Below are 27,464 nucleotides of genomic sequence, written 5' to 3'. Positions count from 1 at the left end.
TGTTGACCATTAAGGAAAATTAATAACATTCATACTTGTGGTAGACAATTCAAAGTAGATTTACTCAATGTTAAATGGTTAAGTGGGAAGTTGGAGTTTTCTATTAGACAAAATTCAAATTTGACTAGTGTTGATGTACATAATAGAGTTGTTAAGAAATGGAGCACAAGTATTTCTAAGTCAAAGACACCAAAGGCAATGTTAATGGCATTAAAGAATGTGCAGAATTCATTTCAAGAGCAGAACAAAAGGATTTATGGTTCTTTTGGAATGTGTTATACTTATTTGATTTTTTGTTGAGACTATGAATGACTCTCATGAACTAATCCTCGTTAGTAAGACAAACAGATAAATATGTTAATATTATTTGTCTTAGACCTTTGTATTAGAAAAATTAAAAGTTGTTTTTGCATGTATAATGATATATGTATATATACACAAACATAAACTTCATCATTGGTAATTAATTAAATTTATGTCACCTTACTCTTATATTATTTTGTAGTATGATGACTTCTATTATCATAATTGGTATAAGAAGAAATTATGCTTTATAAATAATGGAATAGAGATGTTTTATTTCCAATATGTTTTGAGTATTATTAAGTTGTGAATGTATGTATCTTAGCTTTATGTATGAGTATATTATGAAATATGGAAGATTACGTTGATTTTTTCCAAAAACAACTTTCAACAACACTTAAAAAGAAATAAAAGGGGTAAATAAATTTAAAAGTAATTATATTTTTCTTATATCTAGAAAAAACTTCTTAGTTATTTCTTATATATAGGATTGAAAGTATTATATTTTAAAAATGAATCATTATATATATAAAAAATTTGTCTACTTACCCAACCATTATATATATAAAAAATTGAGATTAATACATTGTCATTAATATATAGGCATCCTATGGGAATATAAGATTTAATTTTTTTTATCATATTATACTTTTCATTAGCTAAATAACATTATTTCAGATCGAATATCCACATAAAAATGTTTTATACTAACAATATATATAACTCTTAAAAGAAATTAACATAAAATTTCTTTTAACTTGATTGTGTTGAATGATACTAACAGTGTTTTCTATTTCCAGGAATATGATTATGAAAGTTTAATATTTGTTTTGTTTCGAGTTTTGTAAAATTGTTCCTGATAGCGTTATGATTATGAGAAGTTCGTTCAAAATTATTCTTCATTGAATTCAACACTTGCAACAAAATTTGACTACTGCAATGTGCTTTGTATTGAGTACCTCCTATGAATAAATACAACAACAAGAAGGTAAAAAAATAGAAACTAAAAAAAATTCATGTTAACTATTGATACATAGACACAACAACTTCAAGTAAAACATGATGAAGAGGAACCAGTAAAACAAGAATTTGACATGAAAAATCCAAGAATTCCTGCATCAGTTCTCCTCACACTCCTCACTTTTGGCACTGAATCAGTGGGTTTGACTTCATTAACAGCTGCATATTTGTTTCTGAAGTCCTGTGGTAAAACAAAAATTAAAAAGTAGGGCAATAATAAGATTTTCTTTTGGTATTTTGGGATATCATCATATTAGTAAGAATCTCCATCAATGCATCCTTTTACTTCTCTGTTTCCTTAAGTTTAAATCTTTTTTGTCTTGATTCATGCAGTAAATCTTTTAGTCATCTATACTAAGTAGATAAAGAGGATAACAATTGTGATATCTGTTTTTGGCATACACATATCTTATCTTTATTGTTTTGGCAACTAGGTTTACATATAACTGTTTTCTATTTCTATACCAATATAACCAATTCTAATAACTGTTTTTGGTGTACACTTGGTAACTACTTATAAGTTATGATGATAATTATTTCCTTCTATATTACAGAAATATGACACAGAGAGGTGTTGTGGCGTCTCTGTTTTCACTAGTATAATGCTATTGGTTGAAAAATCAATCTGGTATACTGATAGTGGTAAGACTAATGCATTGGTGGCACAATTTAATACACCGTGTTTGTATGTATATATTAACAAATTGTATGTTTTTGCTTCAAGAAACATACATGATAATGTTGTATTTAGTCTTTCATTAGACATAATATTAGTAGTTTAGTGGTTATAGACGGTATAGAAGCTTCTACGTATTCAGTTTTGTATGACTTCAACAAATTTACCATACATTTGCATGTACAATGAATCAATCAAGAAGCAAATGAAGAAGGTTCAAAGTACCAACCTAATAGCCAGTGGCTGAAGTCTCAGTGGCTTGTTAAGAAGGATCCTCAACATGTCTGCTTTGATTTCACTACCAAAATTTTGTTCTCACTTGCTAGGGATGATATCTGTAGATAAAACACAAAAGATGTCTTAGGTTTCACCATATCATTCATCGAAGTCTTATTGTCTGTTGATCTTTTTCTACCTCATCTATCAAGATCATTAATATTTTTACATGGTTACTGCATCATCAACTTTGTGTGTTAACATTACAGCTCATTATTCTCAGTATGAATTTTCAATCCAATTGCTTTACGTGAAAATTAAGCATAAATTGGAAGAACCTGCAAGCATGATGAATCACACAGATCATAAAAAGAAAATCTTAAACAGCAAGTGGAAAAATTAAAGGATAAAAATGCTTAGTCCAATCACACACACTCACTTAAAAAGTGAATTTTACATCTAACTTAATTTCAAAAAATTCACTTGTAAAATAAAGTTTATCCTTACTTATATATTATAATTTGACTATATTTCTATTAAACGTGGGATTTTCAATACAATTCCCCACTTAGAAAGTGAATTTCAACTCTAACTTAACCTCACAAAACAAATTTATAAGATGAAATTTACACATATATATATATATATATATGAATTTAGTCATATCTTCAATTAGTCAGTTAGTGTAAGATTTTTAACACACCATGCTTTACACGAGTGAACACTTGAATATGGAACAAGTAAAGTTCATACCAAAGGGAAGGCAAAACATGCATGTACACAGTAACATTGATGTAACCATCCTATACCAAGGCATCAATCTGTTTATAGTAGTCAAACACACACACACACATGAATATATATGAAATTTTGTGAAATCTTAGTAACGGAAAGGGGTTGAGGAGTAAAGGCAAGTGGCGTAGTATGAAAAGATTAATGATTCTGTTAAAAATAAATTTTCTTTATCTAGATACCTGCTGCTTAATACGCTCTCTCTCCACAGCCAGTTGTGTAATCAATTTTTTGATTACTTTGGCCTGCTTTCCAATGTCCTTTGCAGTTTCCATTTTCGCTTCTTCCTCCTGGTGAAGGGATCCCTCCACACTTTCCAATCTACTCCGCAAAAAGTTGAGTTCCTCATTCAACTCAGCATTGGATTCAGACAATATGATACAATTGTCCTCTGCACTGTCAGCCCTACTCTCAGCTTTCAAAACCTTTGAATTTAGATCCTTTATCAAGCTTTCCTTATCTCTAATTGTGGAATACAACTTACTTTGTTTCTCCTGACTAGCTTTTGCAGATGCCACCATATTCTGCAATCGTAGAGTAGATTCTTTCAACTGCTTCTCTAGCAAATCTGCTCTCACAGATGTGCCTCTCAAAAGAGCCAGCTCCTCGTTGAGTTTTAAATTTGTCTCTGTCAGTAAGTTACACTTTGTTTCTGCACTATTAGCCCTACTTTCTTCATTAGATACAGCTTCTTTCAGCTCTACAATGATACTCCTCATGTCTCTTGCTTCAGAACACACAAAATTATACTGCTTCTGATATTCATCAGCAGAGGCTTTTGCATTCAGTAACTGAACTTCAGATTCTTTTAGCTGCTTCTCAAGTGAAGACACCTTGTCACTTAAAGAGAAGACCTCAGAATTGGTAAGGGTTAGTTTATCTTCAGCATCTTTCAGATTAGCTCGAAGCTCAGATTCACGATGACTGAGACCTTTCAAACTGAACTGAGAAATGTGGAGTCTACCTAAAAGGCCTTTTGAAATTCCCAACAGAACCTCACTTGCATTGTCTGCCTCAAGCCATCTTTCCCAAACATCAATTGCTTCTTCCTCCATGTTAACAAGCTGTTGTTCTGTAAAGAACATCCTTAGTTTTAGAGTTTCTTCAATTTCTCTTGAATCATGTAAATCCTTCTCAAGATCCAGTTCTTTTGCCAATGATTTCTCCAGCATCATAAGAATATTTCTTTTTTGCTCGACTGTTTGCAGTTTTATCCCTGCTTTTGCATTCAAAGATTTATCATCCTCTCTGATGATTTTGACTGCATCGCCATTACCTGTTGTCATAAAAACTTCCCCATTAAATCAATCAAGAAGCAGAAAGTTTGAGCCAGTCAGTTCAATGTTCTTCATAGTTATTTCTTTCTCCCTTCCTTTTTTTTTGTATCAATTTTGTGATAAAAATAACCTAAAAGAGATGTTTTGGTTGCTCGTACACAATCAATTTCACAGCAAAGTTGAAGAGAAAGCCCAGAATACAGGACACACATATAAGAATTACCTTTTCTAACAACTTAATCAAGTATGGTAAGTTTATGAAGTTCTGTAACAATTACCTTAAAAGTCATAGCAAGGATAATTTTTCAATGGTTGATAGTGTAAAGCCTCTAGTGCATGTTAGTCAAGCTCAAATTTTACAAGTATTTATCCTTAAATTTAGCAAAACCAAGTGATTTTAGTCCCTCACTACCCGTTTTTAATACCATGTAAAGGATTAAAACCACATCATTTTGTTAAACCGAACATAAATGAAGTTTTGTAATAACTAAAAAAATTGTGATATTTTTATGATCAAAACCATTTATTGTAATATGTAAGCAGATGAACAAAATGAGATCCCCTACATACCATTTTCTGCCTTCTTAAAAGAAATCAAACTCCTCTGCAAATCAGCTGACTGCATCTTGATGTCATTCAACTCCACTTCAGACTGCTTCAACTGTTGTTCATAATCAACCAACTTATCTTGCATTGCCACAAAAGCCTCGCCCAAATGAGTGTAAGAACACACCCTCTCTCTAGCCTCGCCAACCCACCCTTGAAGGGTGTTCAAGACTTCCCCCAACTCTCTCACCTCTGAATCTAACACCACAGACAACAGATCAAACATCACACCCTTTTCCAAGCAACCAGTGTGATCCTCCTCCTCCTTTTTCAAAACCAAGGCCTCAAACTCACACTCCATGGTTTCCACATACATCACAAAAATGCTCAAGTTGGAAACTTTCTCAGAGAAACCAGCCACACCCAAATCAAGCCTTGTGAGCATTCTGCTGCAAACGTCACCCAGATCTCCCATCACATTCCCACTGGATGGTGAAACAACAACATCTTCAAGAACACCACTGGCATCATGTTCAGCACTTTCAGTGCTCATTGTAGCACCCCACTTGCTCCAAAAATGTGGGAACGAAGTTAAGTACTAAAAAGGAAAAAAAAGTTTAAAATTTGCTACCAGAAAGTTGACTTCACTGAATTTGGGGAAAGGAATTCAAAAATGGAAATTGCAGAATTGAGACAAAGAATTCACAATTTGAAAAAATTGCATGTGAAGGAAGAATCAGAATTTCAGGAATTACAAAGTTCCAGAGAGCATAAGAAATTAAATGATACAGTTGATCGGATCGCTAATTTACAAGTTCCATTGGCAGTTACACTTACTCCGCGCCCTAACTGCAACGCAGCGTTTTTGTGTTCAACTGTTATCAGTTTCTTTCTTTGGTTATCAGTTTATTTTTTCTACAGGAGGGTTAGTTAATTAGTTTAATTTTTATTTACAGTGAGTTAGTATAAAGTTTTTATATGTTCTATAAGATAAAATATTGTTTATATTTTATTCTTAATAATTTTTTAAATTACAATATAAAATTTACAAAAAAAAATTAATTTAAAAAGTAAAAGTTCAAAAATATATTAAAATATAGTAAAAAAAAATGGGTTAAAAAAGTAACTAATTATTAATAGAAAAATAATCTCTCATAAATTAAAAAAATTAACTAATCATATTTTAGATATAATTAAATTATATATTTAAAGTAATTATTTTTTATTACAACATGTTTCAATACAATATATAATAAATAATATATTTAATTACTTTATTTTCATATAATAAATAAATATATAAAATAAAAAATAATATACATATATATGTGTGTGTAATTATAACTTTTTTTAACAACATAATAAATAAATTCAAATGACACCTAGGAATCCACTAATTAAATAATAAAAATATTGAGATTACAAATTTTAAACTAATTATTTTAAAACACTGTAACACTCTCTCTATATAGATATAGATAGATAGATAAATCAATTTATAATTAAATGGGTTGATAGATTGAAATTTATTTATTATAATTATTTCACTTTTCAGTTCAAATACAGTGTATTATTAAATTTATTGTTTTACGTTTCTCTTTATGTTTTGACTTTTTATTCAGTTTAAATTTTGATTTTATCACCTCAAGTTTTCCATAGGTTTTTGGAATAAAAGCAGTATAATTTTCCGAATTTATTGATTTGGATAATCTTTAAAAATATTTCTAGGTTGAGATAAGTTGACTTTCTAAAACGAAGTCAGTTACTTAATTAATGACTTTTTATTTTTCTAATAAAAAATGACAACTTTTTTTTGTGAGAAAATCTTACTTAAAATAATTCCTTTTATTTGTTTTTTAGAAGAAACGTTATTTGAAGTGAATACTTTTATTTTGTATATAAATAATCAAAAAATAAAAACAAAGAAACATTTCAACGTGAGTTGGAATTATTTTGCTTCAAAAACCAGCAGACAAGTCCTTTTTTTTCTTTTTTCTTATTACATCTCTCTTTCATATAGGTCCTTCTTCAAAGAGCAATAATTATATGCAACTCAAATAATTCATGTAGGAGAGTGAAACACTGTTGTTTATTTTTATCAAATAAAAAAGTAGAGAAAAAAGAATTAAGAAATGGATGTCTAATTAAGTTCCAAAGCTTTTGGCTTATAACATTATTGTTCTTTCACATATTGTTTTGGACCATGCAAATGAAAGTCATAGTCCTATTTCAAAGCACTAAATACTAACCTTACAAGATGCCCAACTCAAAAACATTATGATAAAATTAGTTTTTATTTTAGTTTTGTGTTTCGATTTTGGACTTCGGCATGAGGTTTATTGTTTTTTCTGTTATTTTTTTATGGCTTTTCCTCTTTCCACTCCTTGTTTATATAGATTCTGCTCACATTAATAATACACATTTTCTCATACTAGTGTTTTCTCTTTTCTTTTTCATTCCTCTCTGCTTTCTTATCTCAGACCTTCATAGTTGTATCTTTGCCTCTGTAAATGTCTCTGATACATAAAGCTAATTTTGTGCACTTTTCTGTAATATGGTATCATCAGAGCTCTTCATTGTGAAGAGCTCTGTTGCGCTCACTTTGGTTCCTCTTTCCAAGTTTCTTGTTCTTATTCATGTTTTCTTATACTATTCTTTTTTGTGCTTTCTGATCTCTTTTTCCCTTCTTGTTTCTTTGGCAGTTTTGAAATTGCTTTACAATGGCTTATCAAAACTTTGATCGAAGTGAGAACCCAAACCCTAATCAGAACAAGAACCCGATTCAAGGTGATAAGCCTGTTCACAACTTCTTGAATTTGCACCCTAGTGAAAATCTTGTGACTCCTCTTGTTTCTCATGTTCTCGATTCAACGAATTATCATTCTTTGAGTCGCTCGATCCTCACTGCGCTAAGTGCAAAGAACAAGGTAGAATTTGTCAATGGTGTAATACCTCGTTCTCCAGAATCAAATCCTTCATTCTCGTCTTGCATTCGCTGCAATAATATGATGGTATCCTGACTTGTACATTCGGTCTTGGTCCCTATACGAAAATGCATCATATGGATGGATAAGGCACTGGATATCAGGAACGATCTTAAATCTCGCTACTCACAAGGCGACCTATCCCGCATTTCTGATCTTCAAATGGAGTCTTCCTCTCTCAATCAAGGTGATCTTTCTATTACTGATTATTTCACTAAACTTAGGGTTATATGGGATGAATTAGATAATTTTAGACCCTGCCCTGTATGCTCTTGTAATGGTTCTTCTATTATTACTCAAAGAAAAAGAGAGGATCAAGTCATGCAATTCTTACGTGGCCTAAATGATCAATACAATAACATAAAAGCCCATGTCCTTCTTATGGAACCTATTCTTGCCATTACTAAATATTTTTCCTTGTTGTTCAGCAAGAACGACAACTTAACAATAGTGTTTTGATTGCCAATATCAAAAATAGTAACCCTACTACTCATACCAATGTTGTCACCTGTTCTTTTTGTGGAAAATTGGGTCACAATGAATCTATTTGTTTAAGAAAAATGGTTTTCCTAACCAAGAGATTAAGAGATCTAGTAACAACATAAAAGTTTGTACATATTGTAATAAGATTGGGCACATTGTTGATGTTTGTTACAAGAAACACGAGTATCCTCCTAGGTATAGATCTCAGTATGGAAAATCCACTCAAATCAATAATATCATCACTCAAGAGGACAACTCTGGTGAACGAGATCAGACTAAACACAATAATGGTGGTGATTTTCGTATTACTTAAAACCAGTTTCAAATTCTTTCATATTTTTTTGAAGAATGTGAATATCTCAAATGGTCAAGTTCAAGTGAACCAGGTTGGTTCTTGTATTGGATAAGAGCGCTAAGAACTCAGCACTCGGTGGTCGGACATCGGCATCTGTCACAGACATCAACTCGGCTTTTGGACAAGAATAGCGGGCCATGTAATTGGGTCTCAAATGTATGTATAGGTCCATTTTTGTATAATTAAAGTAATCCTTCATGCATAAGGCCTAGGCGACTGGTGACGGGTAATTTTGGACCTAGGGGTGCGCTTAGTGTGCATGGGGTCTAGCTTAAGTAAATACTTTCTTTTAAACCTAAGCTCAGGTGTGTTAGGGCATGTAATGGTTATGTTGCATGTATGATGAGAAGGAGCGTAGTGCCATGTTGAGGGTGCCTACATAAACAGACTGGACCCCAGATGCTGGTACATGAGTTGGTACCCTAGTGGTTATTCTGTTATTATTTTATGCACTCCTTGGAGGAAAGATTTTGTTCTGTTGCAGCACTGTGAGAGTGTGCCCTTGAACAAAATATTTTCCTGTTGAGTATGCTTTCAATTGAGATTAGATTCTCGTGATAGAAAGTTGTTACAAGAGGTAAGCTATAAAAGGGGCTTTAGACCCCAGATTAAGGTACGCTGTTTCTAAGACTGAAAATTATTACTTCTTAATTCTTATAAGCCCTGTACTGACTTGATCGTCGAAGTGCAATCAACAGGTAGGGCCCCCTCTGTTTCAACAGAGCTACGTTCCAGAGCAACAAGAGATAGAACAGATTCCTAAAGAAACAGACAGAGCTAAAGCTTGTCATCAGAGTCAACCAGCGAGCAGGTCAACCGGCAAGAACAGTTCTATTTCTACTGATCTTCAAGATTAGAACTTTGTTGTCACAGGTAACTCTTATAGACTCATAAACCTTAGTTTCAATAAATATGCTTGGATTCTAGATTCTAGTGCAACATACCATGTTTGTTTTTCTTTGTCAAACTTTGCATCATATTATCAAATTAAACCGATTATTGTTAAACTTCTCAATGGTGATTCTGTTACTGCCTCTCAATCTGCTACAATGATTTTCAATGACAATTTTATTCCTTATATGGGGAATTAGATGAAGAAGTCTACATGATTTTTCCTCCAGGTCTTCAATCTCCATCTACAAATCTGGTTTGTCGCCTCAAGAAGTCACTTTATGGCCTCAAACAAGCAGGAAGGAAATGGTATGCTAAACTTTCAATTTTTTTACTTTCTCACAAATATATTATTTCCACTATTAATCATTCCCTGTTTTTGAAACATGATGGCAATCACACCATGACAATTATGGTCTATGTGGATGACATTGTCCTCACTGGAAACAACCCTATGGAGATATCAAACATAACAAATCTTTTGAATAATTTATTTCATATTAAAAATATGGACGATTTAACCTACTTTTTAGGCATTGAGGTGGCTCGTAATACCATTGGGATTCACTTAAGTCAAAGGAAGTATACCTTAGGTTTGCTCAAAGATACTGGCATGCTCGAATGTGCACTTGTGTCTACCTTAATGCTTCACACATCAAAGTTATCAGCAACAAAAGGTGTTCATCTCAATGACAAGGAAGCCACTGCATATAGGCACCTCATTAAACGTCTCATTTATTTAACAAATACTCGACCCGATATCCTTCTCTATCAACCATCTCAGCCAATTTGTTTTCAAGCCCACATATGAGCATCAAGCAGCCATGTGTGTTCTTTACTATCTCAAAAATGCTCCTGGGCCAGGTATTTTTCTTCATAGCCAAACTCCTATTCAATTAAAAGCATATAGTGATTTTGATTGGGCAACTTGTCCTAAGACTAGAAAATCTATAACTAGTTTTTCTGTTTATTTTGGAGAATCTCTTATTTCTTTGAAGTCCAAGAAACAAAAGACCATATCAAGAAGCTCTTCTGAGGCTGAATATCAGGCCCTAACTGCTACTATTTGCAAGATTTAGTGGATCACTTATCTGCTAGTGGACTTAATATCGAGCACTTGTAATTCGCAATATTATACTGTGACAATCAAGCTGCAATTCGAATTGCAAATAATTAAGTTTTCCATGAGATGACAAAACATATCGAAATCGACTGTCACATTGTTTGGGAAAAACTCAACACTGGTCTACTCAAGCTTTTCCTAATATCATCCTCACTCCAAGTTGCAGATTTCTTCACCAAACTGCTTCCTACAACTCAGTTCAATATTCTGTTTTCCAAGTTGGGAATAAAAAATATTTACTCCCACCTTGAGGGGCTGATAAAATTAGTTTTTATTTTTCTATTAATTATTTTTTATTATAGTTTTTTGTTCTGTTTTGGGTTTGGGCTTTGGCTCGTGCCTTATTGTTTTTTTTATTCTTTTATGACTTTTTCTCTTTACACCCCTTGTATAAAAAGCTTCTGCTCACATTACTAATACACCGTTTTTACGTTTCTCATATAAGTGTTTTCTCTCTTCTATTTCGTTCCTCTTTACCTTCTTATCTCAGACATCCACAACTTTATCTCTGCCTCTGTAAATATATCTGATACATATTGATTTTGTGCTTTGTAATGTAATACATTATATTTTCATTTCTTTCTTCACCTTTATAGTTTTCCATTAGAACCTCTATAGGTTGATTAAAAGATTAAATTACCTATTTGTTTTCATCACCACTTACTATCATCGACATATTCCCTTTGTCATGGTCGCCTTTTTGTCGTTATGTCACTATTGTCTTTATATTATATTATAGATTAACTAAAAAAAGCGTTATGAATTATGTAATCCAAAAAACACAATTGTATTTTGTAATTTAGAAACTATTTTTTTGCATAAAAAAGGCTTTTGGGTTGTGTAATTCAAAATGCACTTTCACATTACACAATTTGTATTTGAATTATACAATCCAGATGTTAAAAAATGAATTTCAAATTGTGTAATTCATAAAACTTTCAAATTGTGTAATTCATAAGTAAAAAAAGTAACTTCTGAATTGTGTAATCGGAAAAACTCTCAAATTAGGCAATCTAGAGCTTTTTTTTATGAAAAAATTACTTTCAAATTGTATATCTATAAGTTTTCTTAAAAAAAAAGACTTTTAGATCCCACAACTTCAAAATAAATAAAAAATAAAAAAACTTCCAGACTGTACAAGCAAAAATTAAAAAAAGGTAATTCTTGAATTATACAATTTTAAAACTTTTTTAATGCAAATAAATTTTAAATTACACAATTTAAAACTCAAAAAAAACTTCTAAAATACACGATCCATAAGTAAAAAAAGTCTCCAAATTATACTATGTAAAAGTCATTAAATTATACAATCTTTAAGTAAAAAATTTCTATATTACATAATTCAAAAGTTTATTTTTTCAGGACATGAATTTTTATATTTGTAAAATACAAAAGAAAATTATGGAAATGAAAAATAAATTCCATAAGTTTTATCTTAGAAAAATCGGTACTCACATATGATAATGAAACTTTTCCTTTTCATAATGAGCCAAAGCTCTCAAAATCATATTATCAACAATTGGAACTCAAGGTTTCCAAAACAGTTTCATATTCTCAAACTTTCTAATTTTTGTAACTCATGCTTATGTGCAACAATTATTTGACATTCTTATAAAAGATAAAAAGAAAAAAGTGCATCCATTGATAGAAGATGTGTGTTGGTATGACATGCATGTGATGAAGGATGTGTGTTGGTATGACATGCATGTGATGAAGGATATGTATTGTATTCACAACTCAATTTATTATACTTTGTGGAGCACCCACGTTGTGCTATTCAATTTTATATAAAAGCAAATTATGGGTATTATTAATATTATTATTGAGTTATGGATGTTACAACTTAAATGTCAATGCAAGTCTTTATTATATGGTCCAAGATACCCATCCAAACTAGTGGTGATGCACCTTCATCTCTTATTGTCTTATGAATGTTAGAAAATGGTTAATTTATATAACTATATAAAGGATATTTTTTTTATAGTTATATTTTGTTACTTTTTAATTATATAATTCTATTTTTAATAAATTTAAATGATATTTTATTTTATTAAAAATAATATATAATTTTTTTTTTCATTTAAAATTAACTAATATAATATATATTAACTCCAAAAAAAATTATTAAATAGCAACTACATTTAGAGACAAAAAATAATTAATCATTATATTGTCTAAATTAGATATTATTTTAAAGACAAAAAAATTATTCATATTTAAAGTGTTTTCTATTATTAATAAAATTTTATAAAATAGTTTCTAAATCAATATATAAATTAGCTACTCAGGTTTTAGCTACTAATATTTTAGATTTTAAATTAGTATCTGAAAGACTAATAGAGACTAATTTAGAATATAGAGTAGTTAGTAGCTAAAACCTTGGTAGCTAATGTTGAGATACCAATTTAGAAACTACTTTATAAATTTTTATTAATAATAGAAATTACTTTAGATACAAATAATTGTTTTAGTTTATAAAATGGTATTATATTTAGTCAATATAGTAAGTAATTATTTTTTTCTCTAAAATTAGTTTCTGTTTAATGATTTTCTTGTAGTGAAAGTTGAAGAATTAAAACTAAAAATTTGTTTGACAAAAAACAAACTTACCCTAAATCAAGTTTTGATATATTAAAATATATATGATGTATTTTAAATAAATTGGATTAAAAATAGGTTGTGTCATAAATTAAAAATATTTAGTACTTTTTAAATATTGTTAAAGTTAAAAATATTTTTGTTGTTTCTAAAATATTTAAATTATGTTCGTGAAGTAGTGTTTAGGGTTGATACAATTAAAATAAAAGGGATAGCGTTTAAATAATATTTATAAAGCGATAAATAAATACAATTTATACATTAATTAGAAAATACAAATGTAGAAAAATTTGTCATCTTTGAGAAGTTGTGCCAGAAGGTGGTCTTCTTCGTGGTAGTCCTTATGATTGTTGTTCGAATGGAATGGTAGGAGGAGGCCGAGGTGGAATGTCATTGTCAGTGTCTTCGACTTCATTATCCTCATTCTGATTTCCGAACACCTATGAAAGCATTGTTGGTCGATAACAATGCACGAACGATATTTGATTGTAAGCAGATGAGGGCTCATGATAGAGGTTGCAAAGGAATTTGATGGACCAACAAGAAATTGTCGTTGAGATGGAAATATTGAGTAGTTAAAAGGTGGTTGATGGAATGACAATTGGAATGACATGTGGGGTTGATCCATATACATGAACAACTGAGTCGGGTGAACACACTACAAGAAATATTGATGTTAGTCTCCTAAAAAAACCCACACAGACTAAAAGGGACACTAAACTCACTCTAATTATCATTTAGTGTCTCCCTTTTAGTCTTTGTGTGGGTTTTTTTGGGGAGGCTAATATCAATATTTCTTGTAGTGACACCTAGTGGACGAAAAGATTGTTATTGAAACGATCCAACATGAGAAGAAGATCTGACATGATGTTGATGGAGAGGTTGTATAGTCTCCTATGACATATCATATTGTTTTGATCATATGTGTTAATTTTTTATGAGTCAATGAAGAATGATAAATGTACCATTGCATGTATGTTGTATTGTCATGCAAATGGTCATTTCCGTTAAACTGATTTCTTTTAGACGGTTATGATGGTCATTCCACATAGTTATCCATGTGGCATGATACTTTGGCCAATGTCGATCAGTATGTCCTCTCATATCCTCTTTGTGAAGTTGATCAAGGTTTAATGGGTCACTTGGAATATTCTGTGGAAATCCACATCTTCCACCTTTCCACTAATGTTGTAAGCAGTAGGTGGTTGATGTCAATGTTCTTACACTTTAACAAATGTCTAAAACCAACGTGATCAATTAAGTATTTGACTAGATGGTGAAGTATCTCCTCATGCATTAGTATCCAAATTGCATGTCATTTGGGTCTCAGGAGTCTTTCACTACCTTCCCATAGATCCTTAGTAACATGTTTCTCTTGGAATTGAAATAAGAACATATCCATGAGAAGGCGATGAGATGCCATGAATTTCTAATAAGATAGAATTCAGAAAATTAAATTCAAAATATTAACTATGCTTATGCCACAATATTTATTGTTAATGATATGCATAAATTTCTTTTATACGTAAATTGAAGAATTTGAATTCAATTTCACTCTCTATCGACCCTAAAGTCATATGTAAAAATATAATATAAACATATTCATAAGACTGAAAAAAAAGTTATTTTTTTATATATCTAAATTATATAAAATATAAAAATAATATCTATGTATTTATTGATCAGTTTTTAAAACATAAAATTCAATAAATAATGTGAAGGTTTTATACATTTCAACATCGTAAATACTATTTGTTATTAACTTCTTTTATGTATAGAACAAACATAAAAATTGCATATTAAAATATTTTGATACAAAAAATGTTATGGGCAATTTTCCTCACTTACTCTATGCAAAAATCATTCACAACATTGTTATTCAATTCATGTAAATTTAAACAATTTTTAAATTATTATATACATATTTCATTTTAAAAAATATTAACTATTATTTTGAAGGGAAAAGAATATTTCAACTAAAATTGGCAATTGGGATAACAACTTCAGTTCAAATAAAATACATTGAAGTCGCCAACCTGAAACCTGAAGTACGAATTCTTTATATTTTATTTGAATTGAAGTTGTCATCCCAGATGCGACTTTTATTAAAAAAAATTAATTGGCAGATTAATGGGTTTAATTAAATTCGTATATATGATTAGCGACTTCAATTCAAATTTAGGTGTTTCATACTCACGATATACAACTTTGAAGACAAATTGCCCATTTTGGTTTTTTTTTTTTTTTTTTGCATTTGTCCATTTTGGTATTTTCATTAGCGAATTACACCATTTTTTTAAAAATTCTCCATCCATCCCCACCCAACTGCATTTAGGCTCATTAAGGAAGATCTTTGATGATTCTATCAAGATATGGCTAATGCTTTAAAAGGTGGTTACTCTTCCACCTTTTACACCGAAGTTCTACATGCCTTAGAGGGACATTTTTGAAGGTATAGGAAATATCTTTTCCAGTAGTTTGTGAAGGATCAAACCATAGTCGTCTCTTTCTCCATGAGGGTAACTAGGCAGACAATCTATGAGGTGTTCCTATAAACTATTTTTCCAAGGCTGCCAATGCTAAATTTTAGAAACTTGAAAGCAACCACACTGCCAGCTCCCTAGAGAGTCCAAACATTCACCTACACCTTTGCCTAGAGATTGGAGTTATGTTTTTCATGAAGCACAAGTTTGCTAAAACCCTTAATGATGAAGAAGTTGTAGTGGCTTGGAGAGGGAAGTTGATGAGAGACACACAACATACCTCAACATCTTATGTATACAACAATGAGGCTTTTGTGTTGGAGTGGCATTCTAAGGCTAGACGCTTGGTGAAGAAGAAGTTATAAGGAAGGAAGCTAAGGAGACTATTAATCAGCATGTAAAAGTTGTTATAGAATAATAAATGTTTAGTATTGCTCTAAAGGTCAAACAACCTAAGACTTTAAGTTCAAATGTCCTTCATGTCGTGCCCATCTCTCAATAACATGTTGTGTTTGACATCGTCCAAGTAATGATATAAGACGCTCTTCGAGAAGAAAGGCAAGTCATACCTGAGTAGCTAGAGCCATGGAAGAACATTAAGCTCAAAGGATTGAGCTTTACTTTTGGTGCTTAAATACAAAGTTTTCAGGAAAAACATAAGGGAGGGTTGAATTATGTTTTAATTAATTTTTAAAACTTTTTACCAATATTGTCTGATGATAAATATTCAGACGATAGTTTTTTTCAACAAATGATAATACAAAGGACTTTGCTTATCATGAAGTACAACTAACACAACTTTTTAGCTTAACTGAAATAGGTTAAACATGTATTTTTCACAGTCATTCTCTTTCCCAAGTTAGTACAAGTGATAATAACATTGAATGTAATTGAGATAAGGAAGAGAGAAAATAACACAACAGATTGAGTTCCACTAAACAAACTAATGTTGCAAAGTACACTTCAAGTATTCTTTAGGTTCGTAACCATTTGTGGCTAATCCTTAAGTATTGTTTGGGGTCATAGTCACTCTTGGCTAACCCTTGAGTATTGTTTAGACTCGTAACCACTCCTGGCTAACCCTTGAGTATTGTTTCAGCCTCCAACCACTCTTAGTTAACCTCATTTAAGTATATTTTTTCACAAGACACTCCTAACTTAACTAAGTATTCTTGTACTAGACACTCCTAACTTCACCAAGTACTTTTATGCAAGTCACTTCTAACTTAACAAGTATTCTTTTCCAAAATGTCATTCCTAGCTAAGATATAAAGTTTGAATGAGGGTATGATCATCAAATCATGAGTTTTTCATACTAGGGAGGGATAACGTATTTTTTTATGTGTAAAAGACTTAAGCACTCTCTCCTAGTTTGCTACATGAACACTCACACTAATCTTTTTGAAAAAAAAATGGATCTAGAGATTTGGTAGAGTTTATGCTCTATGCATGAAGATCTCTCTATTCTCCTACTTGAAAGTTGACTTTATGTGGATGTTGAAGAATATAGTCGTTGAGAGATTGTTTATGGTTGTTAAACAACTTAAGCTTACTTGAAAGTCCTTTCCGCATCTTACTAACTTGAATATGAATATTGCATTAATTCAACTCTGTAAAAAAATTATTTTTTGACTCGAAGACTGTAGATTGTTCCAAAGCTCTTTAAGCCTTAATGGTCAACAATGAATACTTAGGTGATCATGTATCGTTTACGAAGAAAAAAAATCACTAATGCGCTGTTAAGAACCTAACATGTTAATTAAAATTATCTTCACACTGGAGAATGTCAAATACAATGAATCTTCTCGTCAATTCTCTCACACACGCTCAAATGATGAAATTACTCTCTCAAACATTACGACCGGAGAAGAATGAGAGTGTTATTTGAGAGTGTTCTTTTAAACACTGCCGCTGGAGAAGAATTAAAATGTTGTGACGAAAACGGGGTATGAGAGTAAGAGAGTGCAATTGATGTTATTTAAAAAAGTGAGAATATAATTTATTTAAGATTATTTAAAACTTTTAAAAAAAGTTAAAACCAACTTTTCACAAATTAACGAAGATGCATGAAATTAATGAAGATGCATGGAGAAGACATGAAGAGGGAGAATTTGTCCTTCAATTTTACTTGGAGGAGGGGAATGACATAGCACTGTCACAGAAAAGACCCACTCAAAGGTGTTTCTTCCTGTCCCCCATCACAGTTCTTGCTGCACCTCATCAATATCCGAAAAGACGACCTTATCCTTTTTTTTAAGTGACTTTCGGATTAGCTTTTTCAGAATCTTTCCAAACACTCTTTTCCAGAATTTAAATAAGTGGAATCTCGGAAAGCATTTTCTAGAAAGAATTTTTATAATAAGATTTTCATAATGTGTATAATCATTTCAAAATGTATTTTCCGTAATAACTTTTCTATAATATATTCTAAAAATAACTTTTCAGAATAAGATCGATTAGACAAAATATTTTAGTCATTTTACCTATTTGATGGGGTTGAAGAACTTTGATAGGGAGCAAGAAGAAACACCCCCACTCAATGCAAGTATGAATGTCAGACAAAATACATGTAAATTCTTTTGAAGTTTTTTTTAATTTAAACAGTTTTCTTAATTCTAGACATTGTTTTCAATAAGCACAAAATGAAAATAAAATAAAAATCTTCGAAATCTCACTGTTAACCAAAAATTATATATATAATAAGTGCAAATATCTGCAAATTCTAACTCAGTCAAAAAATTGTGATCTGAATACTTAATATTGTGAAAAATTGTAGACAAAATAGATAATGCAGTCACAATTAAGATCATGATGATCACAAACTCCAAAATCCTTGAAACCATTTTTAAAAATCTTGATCCATAATGGCCATAAGCACCAAGGATGTGCTGAATTTCCCTAACCCTTATTGAACTGGTCTTACAGGAGTCTACAGACAGAGGACTACATCTGCAATGATGCACCACAACAAATTCCTCAGTCATAGTAACTTCAAAAGAAAAGGATGATTCAATATAGTACAAAAAATCCAAATATGCTTGCGCATTGATTAAATCTAGATCATGAAGCTGGAAGACCAGGCATAAAAATTGGCACTCCCAGAACTGTGTTTTTAATAACACTCTCCCTTTGGAATCAACTGATGCTAAACTTCTACTCCTAGTTATGTCTAGGTAGATAGCACAGGCTGCTCAGATGGCTCTTCTGCCTGCAAACTTTCATAGTACTTGACAAGAACATTCCACCCACTTGGGCACATGAAACCTTCCGGTGGATTCTCCCCGCTTTTCGCAAAAGCCCGCATCTACAACGTAAATCATCAAAAAACCATGAAAACTTGTAAAGAACAGCTGTTCCATTGTCAAATGATTTCAGAAACCAAACTTGATGATACATGTGATGTTGGACTATAAAAGACACTTAATCCCATTGACAGAACCAGCATCTTAATATCTTGCAATTAACATGTTATAACGAGTAAAATATATTTTGGTTTCTCATAATGTCTCAAAATTCGGTTTTGGTCCTTACATTTACCAAAAGTGACATGGTTTTAGTTCTTCATCAAGGACTAAAATGATGTGTTTATGTTAAAATATAGACTAAAGTTGTGGTAAATGTTTATTGGACTAAAACTGAATTTCACAGCATTTTGAGGGATTAAAATTTAAACTTGGAGATTAACAAACTTGAATTTCAAGTATTCATGTACAAACTTGACAATTAAGAAACAGATTTTTAGTAAAATCCAAATGTTGTATTGCATGCCTTTCATTAATTGGTCCAAGTTCAATCAACCCACTTTGCATACATAGAATTTACTTCGTTTAAGTTGCAACCAGATTCAATTCAAGTAAGAAGCAGGAACCAGGATCCTGACATTGTATCCTAGTATGTAACTTAGGAGTATTGTTGACAAATATCAAAGTTAAGGTTGTGAAACCTGAAGCATCTGATTGAAGGAGAGGGAATCAAATACCTTGGTTCCGGATATAAAGAGGAAATCTTTAGCACGGGTTGGGTCAAAAAATGCCATCTTATTAACCTTGGTGTCATAAGCTGCAACCTGTAATTTAAAAATGACATGCAAGAAAACGGCTATTATCAGACATATATGTATGGTCCAAACAGTCACAGAAGGAAACAAACAAATCAGCAGCATAACTTCAGCTAGCATATTAAACTTATGTAAACAACATTGTGCATAAATAAACAAAATAATGTTATTTCCCATCCCAAAAATAAGTCATTGTATGTTTGACTAAGTAGTTGATTAATTGATTTAATTGAGTATCAGCTTGAAAGAAACTAAGTACAAAATATTAAGTAAAGCATTGTGCAGAAGATAGCATTGAAAGAAGGTATCTCTCACTGGATTAAGAAGCTATAACCATATATAAAAGTAATACTTCTTACCCTGAATGGCAAAATGTTAAGCTTCTCCAAACCAGGAGCCATGCTAAGCACCTTCTTTCCATGATCAGGGTCATACAAATCCCTTTTCTCAGTTGGGTGGCCCATACCTGCTGGATCACGACCAACAATATAGAAGTTTGCACCTGCATTTATGCGTGCCTTGGCATGCCACTGTACTTCAGTTGGACCAGCATAATGCATAGGGGATGGAAATATGGCGACTATGGTAGTCTCGGGATCAAGAACTCCATCTTCCAGGACCTAAGATGAACACAAAAAGACTTGATAGAATAAAATTCCATGGACTGCAATTAAAAAATGGGTAGATTTTTGAAAATGAACAACAGTTCAATCACTTCTGAGCATCCATTGATACAGAACATTCACATTCACACTAACATTACGGTTACTCTAATTTTTTAGAAGAGCAGTGGGAAGTTGGGAATTACCTTGCTATGTTGCTCCATCCTAACATCCAAGGGAACATCATCAGCCTTTGTGAATCCTCCAAGAGGATGAAGCAGTAAAATTGGATTTTTGTAGCCCATTTCCAGTAGGCGCTTGCGGGTATCATTCATTAACAAGGCATGACCGTTGTGCACAGGGTTCCTTAACTGAAAGGCAAAAACTGCATCCGCTTCACGCTTGTCAAATTCATCTCGGAGTTGTTTGGGAGAGAGCCTGTAGTTATCAAGGCCATCATTATATTTTATAGGTTTCAGCACTTCCAAATCTCCTCCAATAAGCCAATTTCCAGCTCGAGTAATCACCTCCTCGACATACGGTAATCCAGGAGCAGTTGTTCCCCAAGTTCTAGCTATTCTCTCTTCCTTGTTATGCTTGTAGATTTCAAAACTGTATAGGAGCTTAATGGTTAATGATAGCTTAGAGACACCATGACAGAAATTTACTTACATAGCTAATGTACTTCAACCATCTTATTTCCAAAATAAAATCACAAAATGACTTTATGGTTTACAGTTAAAACAATACAGGAGACTGAAACTGAAGAATAACTTTAATCATCCAAGTATTAAAATGTGAGATGTATGAAAATATAAGTTAAGATAGGTCAACATTTCTTCTTAGCAATTTTTATCAAGTCTTTTACTCAGTTATTTAAGGTCTCCAAATTAGCTGCATAATCAGTCTCATACAATCCAAATACAAAAGTATCAACACCAAGTAGAATGCTTGTTCTGCATATACTCAAAATTATTTATCTTAGCTCCACAGCTCAAAGCACAATCTAAATCCCATGGGTGATTCAAGCTTCACAAACCCTCCAAACCTAACTTCCTTTCATCCCTATTTACCTTGTTCCGGAAATTCTTCAGATAATCCCAGCACCTCTTTAGTTTTTTACATGCTCAAAGGATAAGATTGTGTCAAAAGGTTTTCACAATAGTCTTGCCTACACAGACAGTTAGAAAAAATGAGTGTAGATCTCAGGTTGATTTTTAACAAGGGACTGCGACAACATATTTTGATAAAGATGAAGACTTTGTGAGAAGAACTGGTGACATTTTTGGCCATCCCTGCAACCAAGGAGTTCGCAAAAATGGAATTAACTATGCTTGGAGTGATGTGCTGTGCCATCTCAAATTTGAATTGAGCCACTCCCAAATCTGAGCAATGTTCATAACTTTGTAGCAAGAGAGGATGCTCAGCAAGACTGTCTTGCCTTTCAGAAATTTGAAACAGAAGCTAAGACCTTTCATGTCAGCTAGACCCTTCAAAACTCAAATCCATGTCTCTAAAGAATGGACTCTAGATACTGATACTTCAGATCACATGAGTGCTACTGACACTTTTGGACTTTCAACCCCATTGAAACATCCCTTTTTTAACAAACAGTTCCCATTCCACATATCATCCAATTCTTTCACGAACACCCCAGACATAGTGAAATGGACTGCCACACTGTTTGTGAACAAGTTCAAACAGAGAACATATCTCTCCACAACACAACGCCAGTTGCAGTTTGTAGCCATCTGCACTAGAGCATCCGGATGGAAACAATTCTCATCCTAGCTCAACAAGTTTGGCATTTCAAATCAAGGGGCATACGTATTAACACTTGAGGAAAAGAATTTTGTAATTTGACCAAGATGGTTCAATATATAATTTCTGTGAAGTGTTCCAATTAACTGAGTCTTTCACTCATCCTTCTATGAAGCTTACTGTTCAGTTTTACAATAGCCAGTTACATTAATGTTCACAAATCATCTACCAGCGCATATTTTTGGCAGCAGAAACCAAACCTGAGTCCTTTAAGACTATACGGTAACAGTAACCAGCCGACCAATCCCCTTTCTTGGGGTTTAAAAAATTTTCTTCAACCAACCCCCTCTGCAATGGTAATTTCTCATTAGGGATTCAAATGGAGATACCGTACTCCTAGTATTTGTTCCTTTCACAATTTTAATCATTAAACTATCCCTCCAAAATTCATACAAAACACCACAATGGAAGGATCAACAAGAAATTAAACACCAACCAGAAACAAAAAATGCCATCGGACTGACTAACCTTCGAAGAATTGCAACACAATCTCCATCAGGCCCCAGCAACCCCACATGCGAAGAGGACCCAATTCTCCCTTTGGTCTCGTCGTCAATGGCCAACACAATGGGAAGAGACATGTTCACCAAAGAACCATCCTTGACCCTAAGGGAATTGAAATGCAAACTCTGAAGATACTCCTCCTCCCTCATGAACCCTCTCAAGGGACTAGCCCACCCTTCCGCCACCACATGCACCCACTCAAGATCAATCCTTGTGAGCTGCACCTTGGGCAGCGTCTCGGCCTCAATGATCTTAGCACCCCTCAAACTCTCAGGCACCACAAGATCCACCAATGCCCCTCCATCAGGCTCTATCAAAGAACTCTTGATCATGGCAGCACACTGAACTCTTGACCTAACTCTACACGTGGGGACGATCAAAGGGTTGGTGCTATAAATGGGCTTGGGACGAATCTTGGTGTTGTGGGAGCAAGTTTTGAAAGTTGTTACCTTTTTTGCATGGTGGTGGTGGGTGTTGAGGGTAAGGTGGGAAGAAGAAGATGAAGCCAAGTGTAGCTTGATGGTTAAACTTAGAGACATGCTATAGAAGGAAATGGGGTGTTGTTGGAGAGAGAAACAAGTAAGTTTGTGAGGAGAAAAGGAAAGTGAGAAACCAACGCGTGTAACAACGTAGGGAACACAGAAACAACAACAACAACAAAGAGCGTTGTGGTATTATGGTATGGCATGGTTTCACTGACAACCACAACCTATGAATATGGAGCACATGTCGGAGTGATAAGGCCACGCAAGTGGGGTTGTATGCTTTTTTTAGTGTGTGGACGAGAGAAGGGTGGCAGTCATTGCTGCTGCAACTGGGGACCATGATTTGTACTAAAAGCTTCGAACCTCAAACTACAGCCATTGATTCTTCAAACCGCACCAAAATCAAAATTCATTCAACCGTTCATTTTTCCTCAATTTCATATTTTCATCCTTTACTGTCATCAATATATAAATTCTTATTTTATCTTTTTCTAATTCTTCAATCCATAAGTTAAAAGTGTCGTTTGAACGATTAAATATAAAAAATATTATTCAATATAAAAAATATTTTTAACTTTTATATTACATAATTTAAAAATCATTTTTTTACTTATTAAATTTAAAGTTTACAGATTACATAATTTAGAAATTATTTTTATTTTTAGATTGTATAATCTAACTATTTTTAGATGGTGCAATTTAAAAGGGAAAATTGTAACAGCAGTAGAGAACAAAAGGAAACAGCGCCCCCCAACATTCATTTTCTTTTTCTTTTTCTCTCAATTCACTTTCTCTCTCTATTTTTCTCTCTCTTTTTTTTTTTTCTCTCTCATGTCATTTATTTCAAAATCTGATCACACCTTGTAGTAGCTGAGGAGTCAAGGATACATTTATATCTGATCAGATTTTCAAACATAGTAAGTTCATTTTTACTCTAAAGTTCATTTATTTTATGTTTTTCTATATGATTTAGTCGTTAATATTAGTGAGACCAGTTGAGAAAATTGTTCCTCTCAACTTATTTTATCATATACTAAAGTTTGGTAATATTTGGATAATTTGTTATAGGTTCCTAAATTTTAGAGTGATTTCCCTATTTAAGGGAGAATTTTCATCAATGGAATTTCAGGTAAGGGAAGTTAACTTTATATTTCAATAGTACCCTAGGCTAGAAGATCTGGATGTGGAGGGAACATGGTCTTAATATTCAATTTCTCTTGTAGGGATGTTGTGAATTTATATATTGTGTTGTTTGTTTATATATTATTTAAACTTGTAGAAATATTAGAATTTGATGGTTTAATATTTAAGTATTTTTTATGTTAAATGGGATTTTGAATATTGTAGATGCGTTTAGAATGATATTATATAATGAAAATGGTATAAAATTGAATTCATACATTTGGAATAATGTATGGATTGCTGTTTGTTTATGTATTAAGTATTGATGTTTATGTGGTAACAAAGATTTTCGAGTTTCCCTCCTTTCTGTTGGATTTGTTGGTAATCTTTGGATTAGGTATTAGTCTATGGTAGAACTTACATTATACGGGTATTTCAGAAAGTGTTGTTTGTTAAATATCTTGGATGTGTAGATCGATGTAAGATCTATGTGATTGTTTTATTCTTGAGATTTGAAGAATATTGAATAATTGAGAAAATGATTATGTAATTTGATTTTCTCTTTTGATTTAATTGTGTATATTATAAACATTTATTTTCACTAGCTTACTTTTGTGTTTTTCTTGTTGTGTTTGAACTGCGATGATTGTACGTACATTAACATATGATCACACAGGAGTAGAAGGTCTTGAAAGACTTTAGGATGTTTTAAACCTTATATTATAAATATTTGTATTCCTATGAGACATAATCTTATAATAGAAATATTTTGAAAAACTCCAAATTTATATGAAAACCTATAGAACTTGTATTATAATAGTTATATCTATTTTTCTCATGTTAAAAAAAATCTCTTCATATATTATATAATTAAAAACTTTTATTAAAAAGTTGTCTTTTAATTATAGAAAACAAAATGAGAAATGTCAAACTTACGAAAGTGAGTCAAAAATTTGGAAGTGAAAGAAAAAATACCAATCGTTTATGGATATATTCACCAAATAAGGTGAGGGTTAGGTCTCAAGAGTATCGAAAGAATAAAGTTAAAAGAAAATTAAATCCAATCCAAAAAATTTACAATGAAAATAAGTTAGACTACTCATTAGTTTATTAAAAAAGTTAGAATTAAATATTTTTAAAAATATATTATATCTTATAAATGGAGTTATATTAATACATATAATATCTTATACATAATAATAAAAATAATAATATAAAAAATGTGCAAGACTACTACACATTCTTAGGTTGATAGACATTTTTTTAGCCAATATGCCTATCAATATTATATTCCTTGCAAATAAAATAAATTTTAAACATATTTAGAGACCAACTTTTTATGGGTCTTAAAAAAATTCTACATGAAGAATAGGTTTATTTCTATCAAAATCCTGTTTAACTTGATATGTATAAAATAAATACGAAAGTAAAAATAAAAAATTGGGAAAAAAAGATATTAAAAAAAATATTATAAAAATCTAACTTTATCTTATAAAACGAATTTTCTCACTACTTATATTTAATCAATATATGATTAAAAAATATGAATATTATAGTAAAATAAAACTTAAAAAACTTTAGTTTTGTATAATATTATATAGTTTTATAAAAATGTATAAACTTGATGTATTTTAAAAAATTATAAATAAAATTATTTAAAGCTTTTAAATAAAAATATAATCATTTTAATAATGGTTTACTAATAATATATACAACGATAATAAAATAAATTCTTTTACTTTATGTTCTTTATGATTTTTTTCTTTGCGCATAAAAAGTTTAAATTTTTTGTTATATATATACAAAAAGATCATCTATTTCAAGAGTAATTGAAATTAATTACTTTTTAGATGGATCATAGAAGCATATTAGTTATTTGTCATAGGAAAATTAGGGATGTTTATTAAGTTAGGATATTGATTATTCAAATCAACTAATAAAACTGAGTGAAATTTTTATTTATAATTTGATTAAACTTAATTCAATCCAAATAACTTATTCTTATTAAATCAAAATAATAAATTTAGTATAAGTCTTATATATAAATTATATTATATTTTCTTTTAATATTTTGAATTAGTTCAAACAAATTTATTATGATTTTTTATTTAAAGTTTTGAATTAAATTTTATGAAAATTGTGATATTTTCTTTAATTAGATTAATACTTAAAAATTATAATTTATTTTAAAAAAAAATAACATATTTACCAAACTCAATCCAAATAAACTCAAGTGTGAGTTCTTTTAAATAGAGTTTAATTAGTGTGTTTGTTTTCTTAAATAACATTATTTCTACTTTTATTTCTTTATCTAATATCTTTTTATTTTTATTTTTCTATCAAACATTATTTTTGACTTTTCATCATATAACACTATTTTAACTTTTAAATATTTATAAAATTGTAGTGAATTTAAATATTTATAAAATTGAAATAGAAGAAAATTTGAAAATTGAAATTTGAAAATTAAATATATGAAAATTTATGAAAAAATATCAATACAAAAAGAATGAAATAAAATATTTTATAGATATTTTGATGTAATTATGAAGAAAGTAAATATAAACCCTAAATCCTAAACTCTAAACCTTAAACCCTAAATCCTACCCATAAATCATAAACTCTAAACTCCAATCTTAAAATTTAAAATCTAAAGTTAAATAGGAAAATATATTTCTGTAACTTTTTTCATATAATACTTATCAATATATTTAATTAATTCATTTTATAGTTTCTCCTTTTTTATTAATTTTTATTCTTTTTTATTTTATTCTTACATTCTTTTCACTTTTTCTTTCCTTTTTATTCCTTTGTCATTTTCCCACCCTTCTCACCACTTCACGTGGGCTGTGTGAAAAACATCACTCTAGCATATATTCTTCGTAGTCGAAATTGATAAATGAAAATGAAAACAAATTTTGTGTGATTCTTCTGTTTTTTTTTATTCAGAAAAGTAAAACAAATAAATAATGTTGAATCGTTCTAACTTATTTCCTTACCAAGAAAATTATATTAAGTAATAAAAGTATTGATATTTTATTTGTATTTTCAATGCGCTCGATATCTGCTTTATTATGTCTTTATTTAAAGTTTAATTTTGTATAGTGGGAAAAAAAGTATTAATTG

The 27,464-nt window shown here is 31.1% G+C and overlaps 2 protein-coding genes across 3 annotated transcripts; both read right to left on the bottom strand.

The window, feature by feature from the left end:
* Positions 1 to 1,174: 1,174 nt before the first annotated feature.
* Positions 1,175 to 5,731, bottom strand: LOC137837054 (WPP domain-interacting tail-anchored protein 1-like). Of its 2 annotated transcripts, XM_068645912.1 has the most exons (5): positions 5,586 to 5,713; positions 4,855 to 5,428; positions 3,190 to 4,283; positions 2,229 to 2,334; positions 1,175 to 1,504 (listed from the first exon to the last, which is right to left on the bottom strand). In XM_068645912.1, the coding sequence occupies exons 2-4, from the start codon at positions 5,381 to 5,383 to the stop codon at positions 2,275 to 2,277; spliced, it is 1,683 nt and encodes a 560-aa protein (XP_068502013.1). In that variant the 5' UTR covers positions 5,384 to 5,428; positions 5,586 to 5,713; the 3' UTR covers positions 1,175 to 1,504; positions 2,229 to 2,274. The 2 variants fall into 2 exon arrangements, with proteins under 2 accessions (XP_068502013.1, XP_068502012.1); XM_068645911.1 differs by having other exon boundaries at positions 4,855 to 5,731.
* A 12,828-nt stretch (positions 5,732 to 18,559) lies between these two features.
* On the bottom strand, positions 18,560 to 23,490 carry LOC137837053 (ATP sulfurylase 2). Its single transcript, XM_068645910.1, has 5 exons — positions 22,696 to 23,490; positions 20,613 to 21,018; positions 20,164 to 20,424; positions 19,727 to 19,813; positions 18,560 to 19,051 (listed from the first exon to the last, which is right to left on the bottom strand). Exons 1-5 carry the CDS (start codon positions 23,268 to 23,270, stop codon positions 18,917 to 18,919), a joined length of 1,464 nt encoding a protein of 487 aa, XP_068502011.1. The 5' UTR covers positions 23,271 to 23,490; the 3' UTR covers positions 18,560 to 18,916.
* Between the last annotated feature and the right edge of the window lie 3,974 nt (positions 23,491 to 27,464).

This window comes from Phaseolus vulgaris, chromosome 4 (assembly GCF_000499845.2).
Source record: "Phaseolus vulgaris cultivar G19833 chromosome 4, P. vulgaris v2.0, whole genome shotgun sequence".
Classification (NCBI taxonomy): Eukaryota; Viridiplantae; Streptophyta; class Magnoliopsida; order Fabales; family Fabaceae; genus Phaseolus; species Phaseolus vulgaris.
This window is presented reverse-complemented; position numbering and strand designations above follow the sequence as displayed.

What these genes read in the sequence shown, in the direction of transcription:
- LOC137837054 (XM_068645911.1), bottom strand. Translation starts at nt 5,383, where the DNA reads ATGAGCACTGAAAGTGCTGAACATGATGCCAGTGGTGTTCTTGAAGAT. An exon ending in TTTTAAGAAGGCAGAAAATG is followed by an intron (nt 4,284 to 4,854) that starts GTATGTAGGGGA and finishes TTATGACAACAG; the next exon opens with GTAATGGCGATGCAGTCAAA. An exon ending in GAGAGCGTATTAAGCAGCAG is followed by an intron (nt 2,335 to 3,189) that starts GTATCTAGATAA and finishes TTTTATCTACAG; the next exon opens with ATATCATCCCTAGCAAGTGA.
- LOC137837053 (XM_068645910.1), bottom strand. Translation starts at nt 23,270, where the DNA reads ATGTCTCTAAGTTTAACCATCAAGCTACACTTGGCTTCATCTTCTTCT. An exon ending in GGATGGAGCAACATAGCAAG is followed by an intron (nt 20,425 to 20,612) that starts GTAATTCCCAAC and finishes TGTTCATCTTAG; the next exon opens with GTCCTGGAAGATGGAGTTCT. An exon ending in TCTTTATATCCGGAACCAAG is followed by an intron (nt 19,052 to 19,726) that starts GTATTTGATTCC and finishes TTTACGTTGTAG; the next exon opens with ATGCGGGCTTTTGCGAAAAG.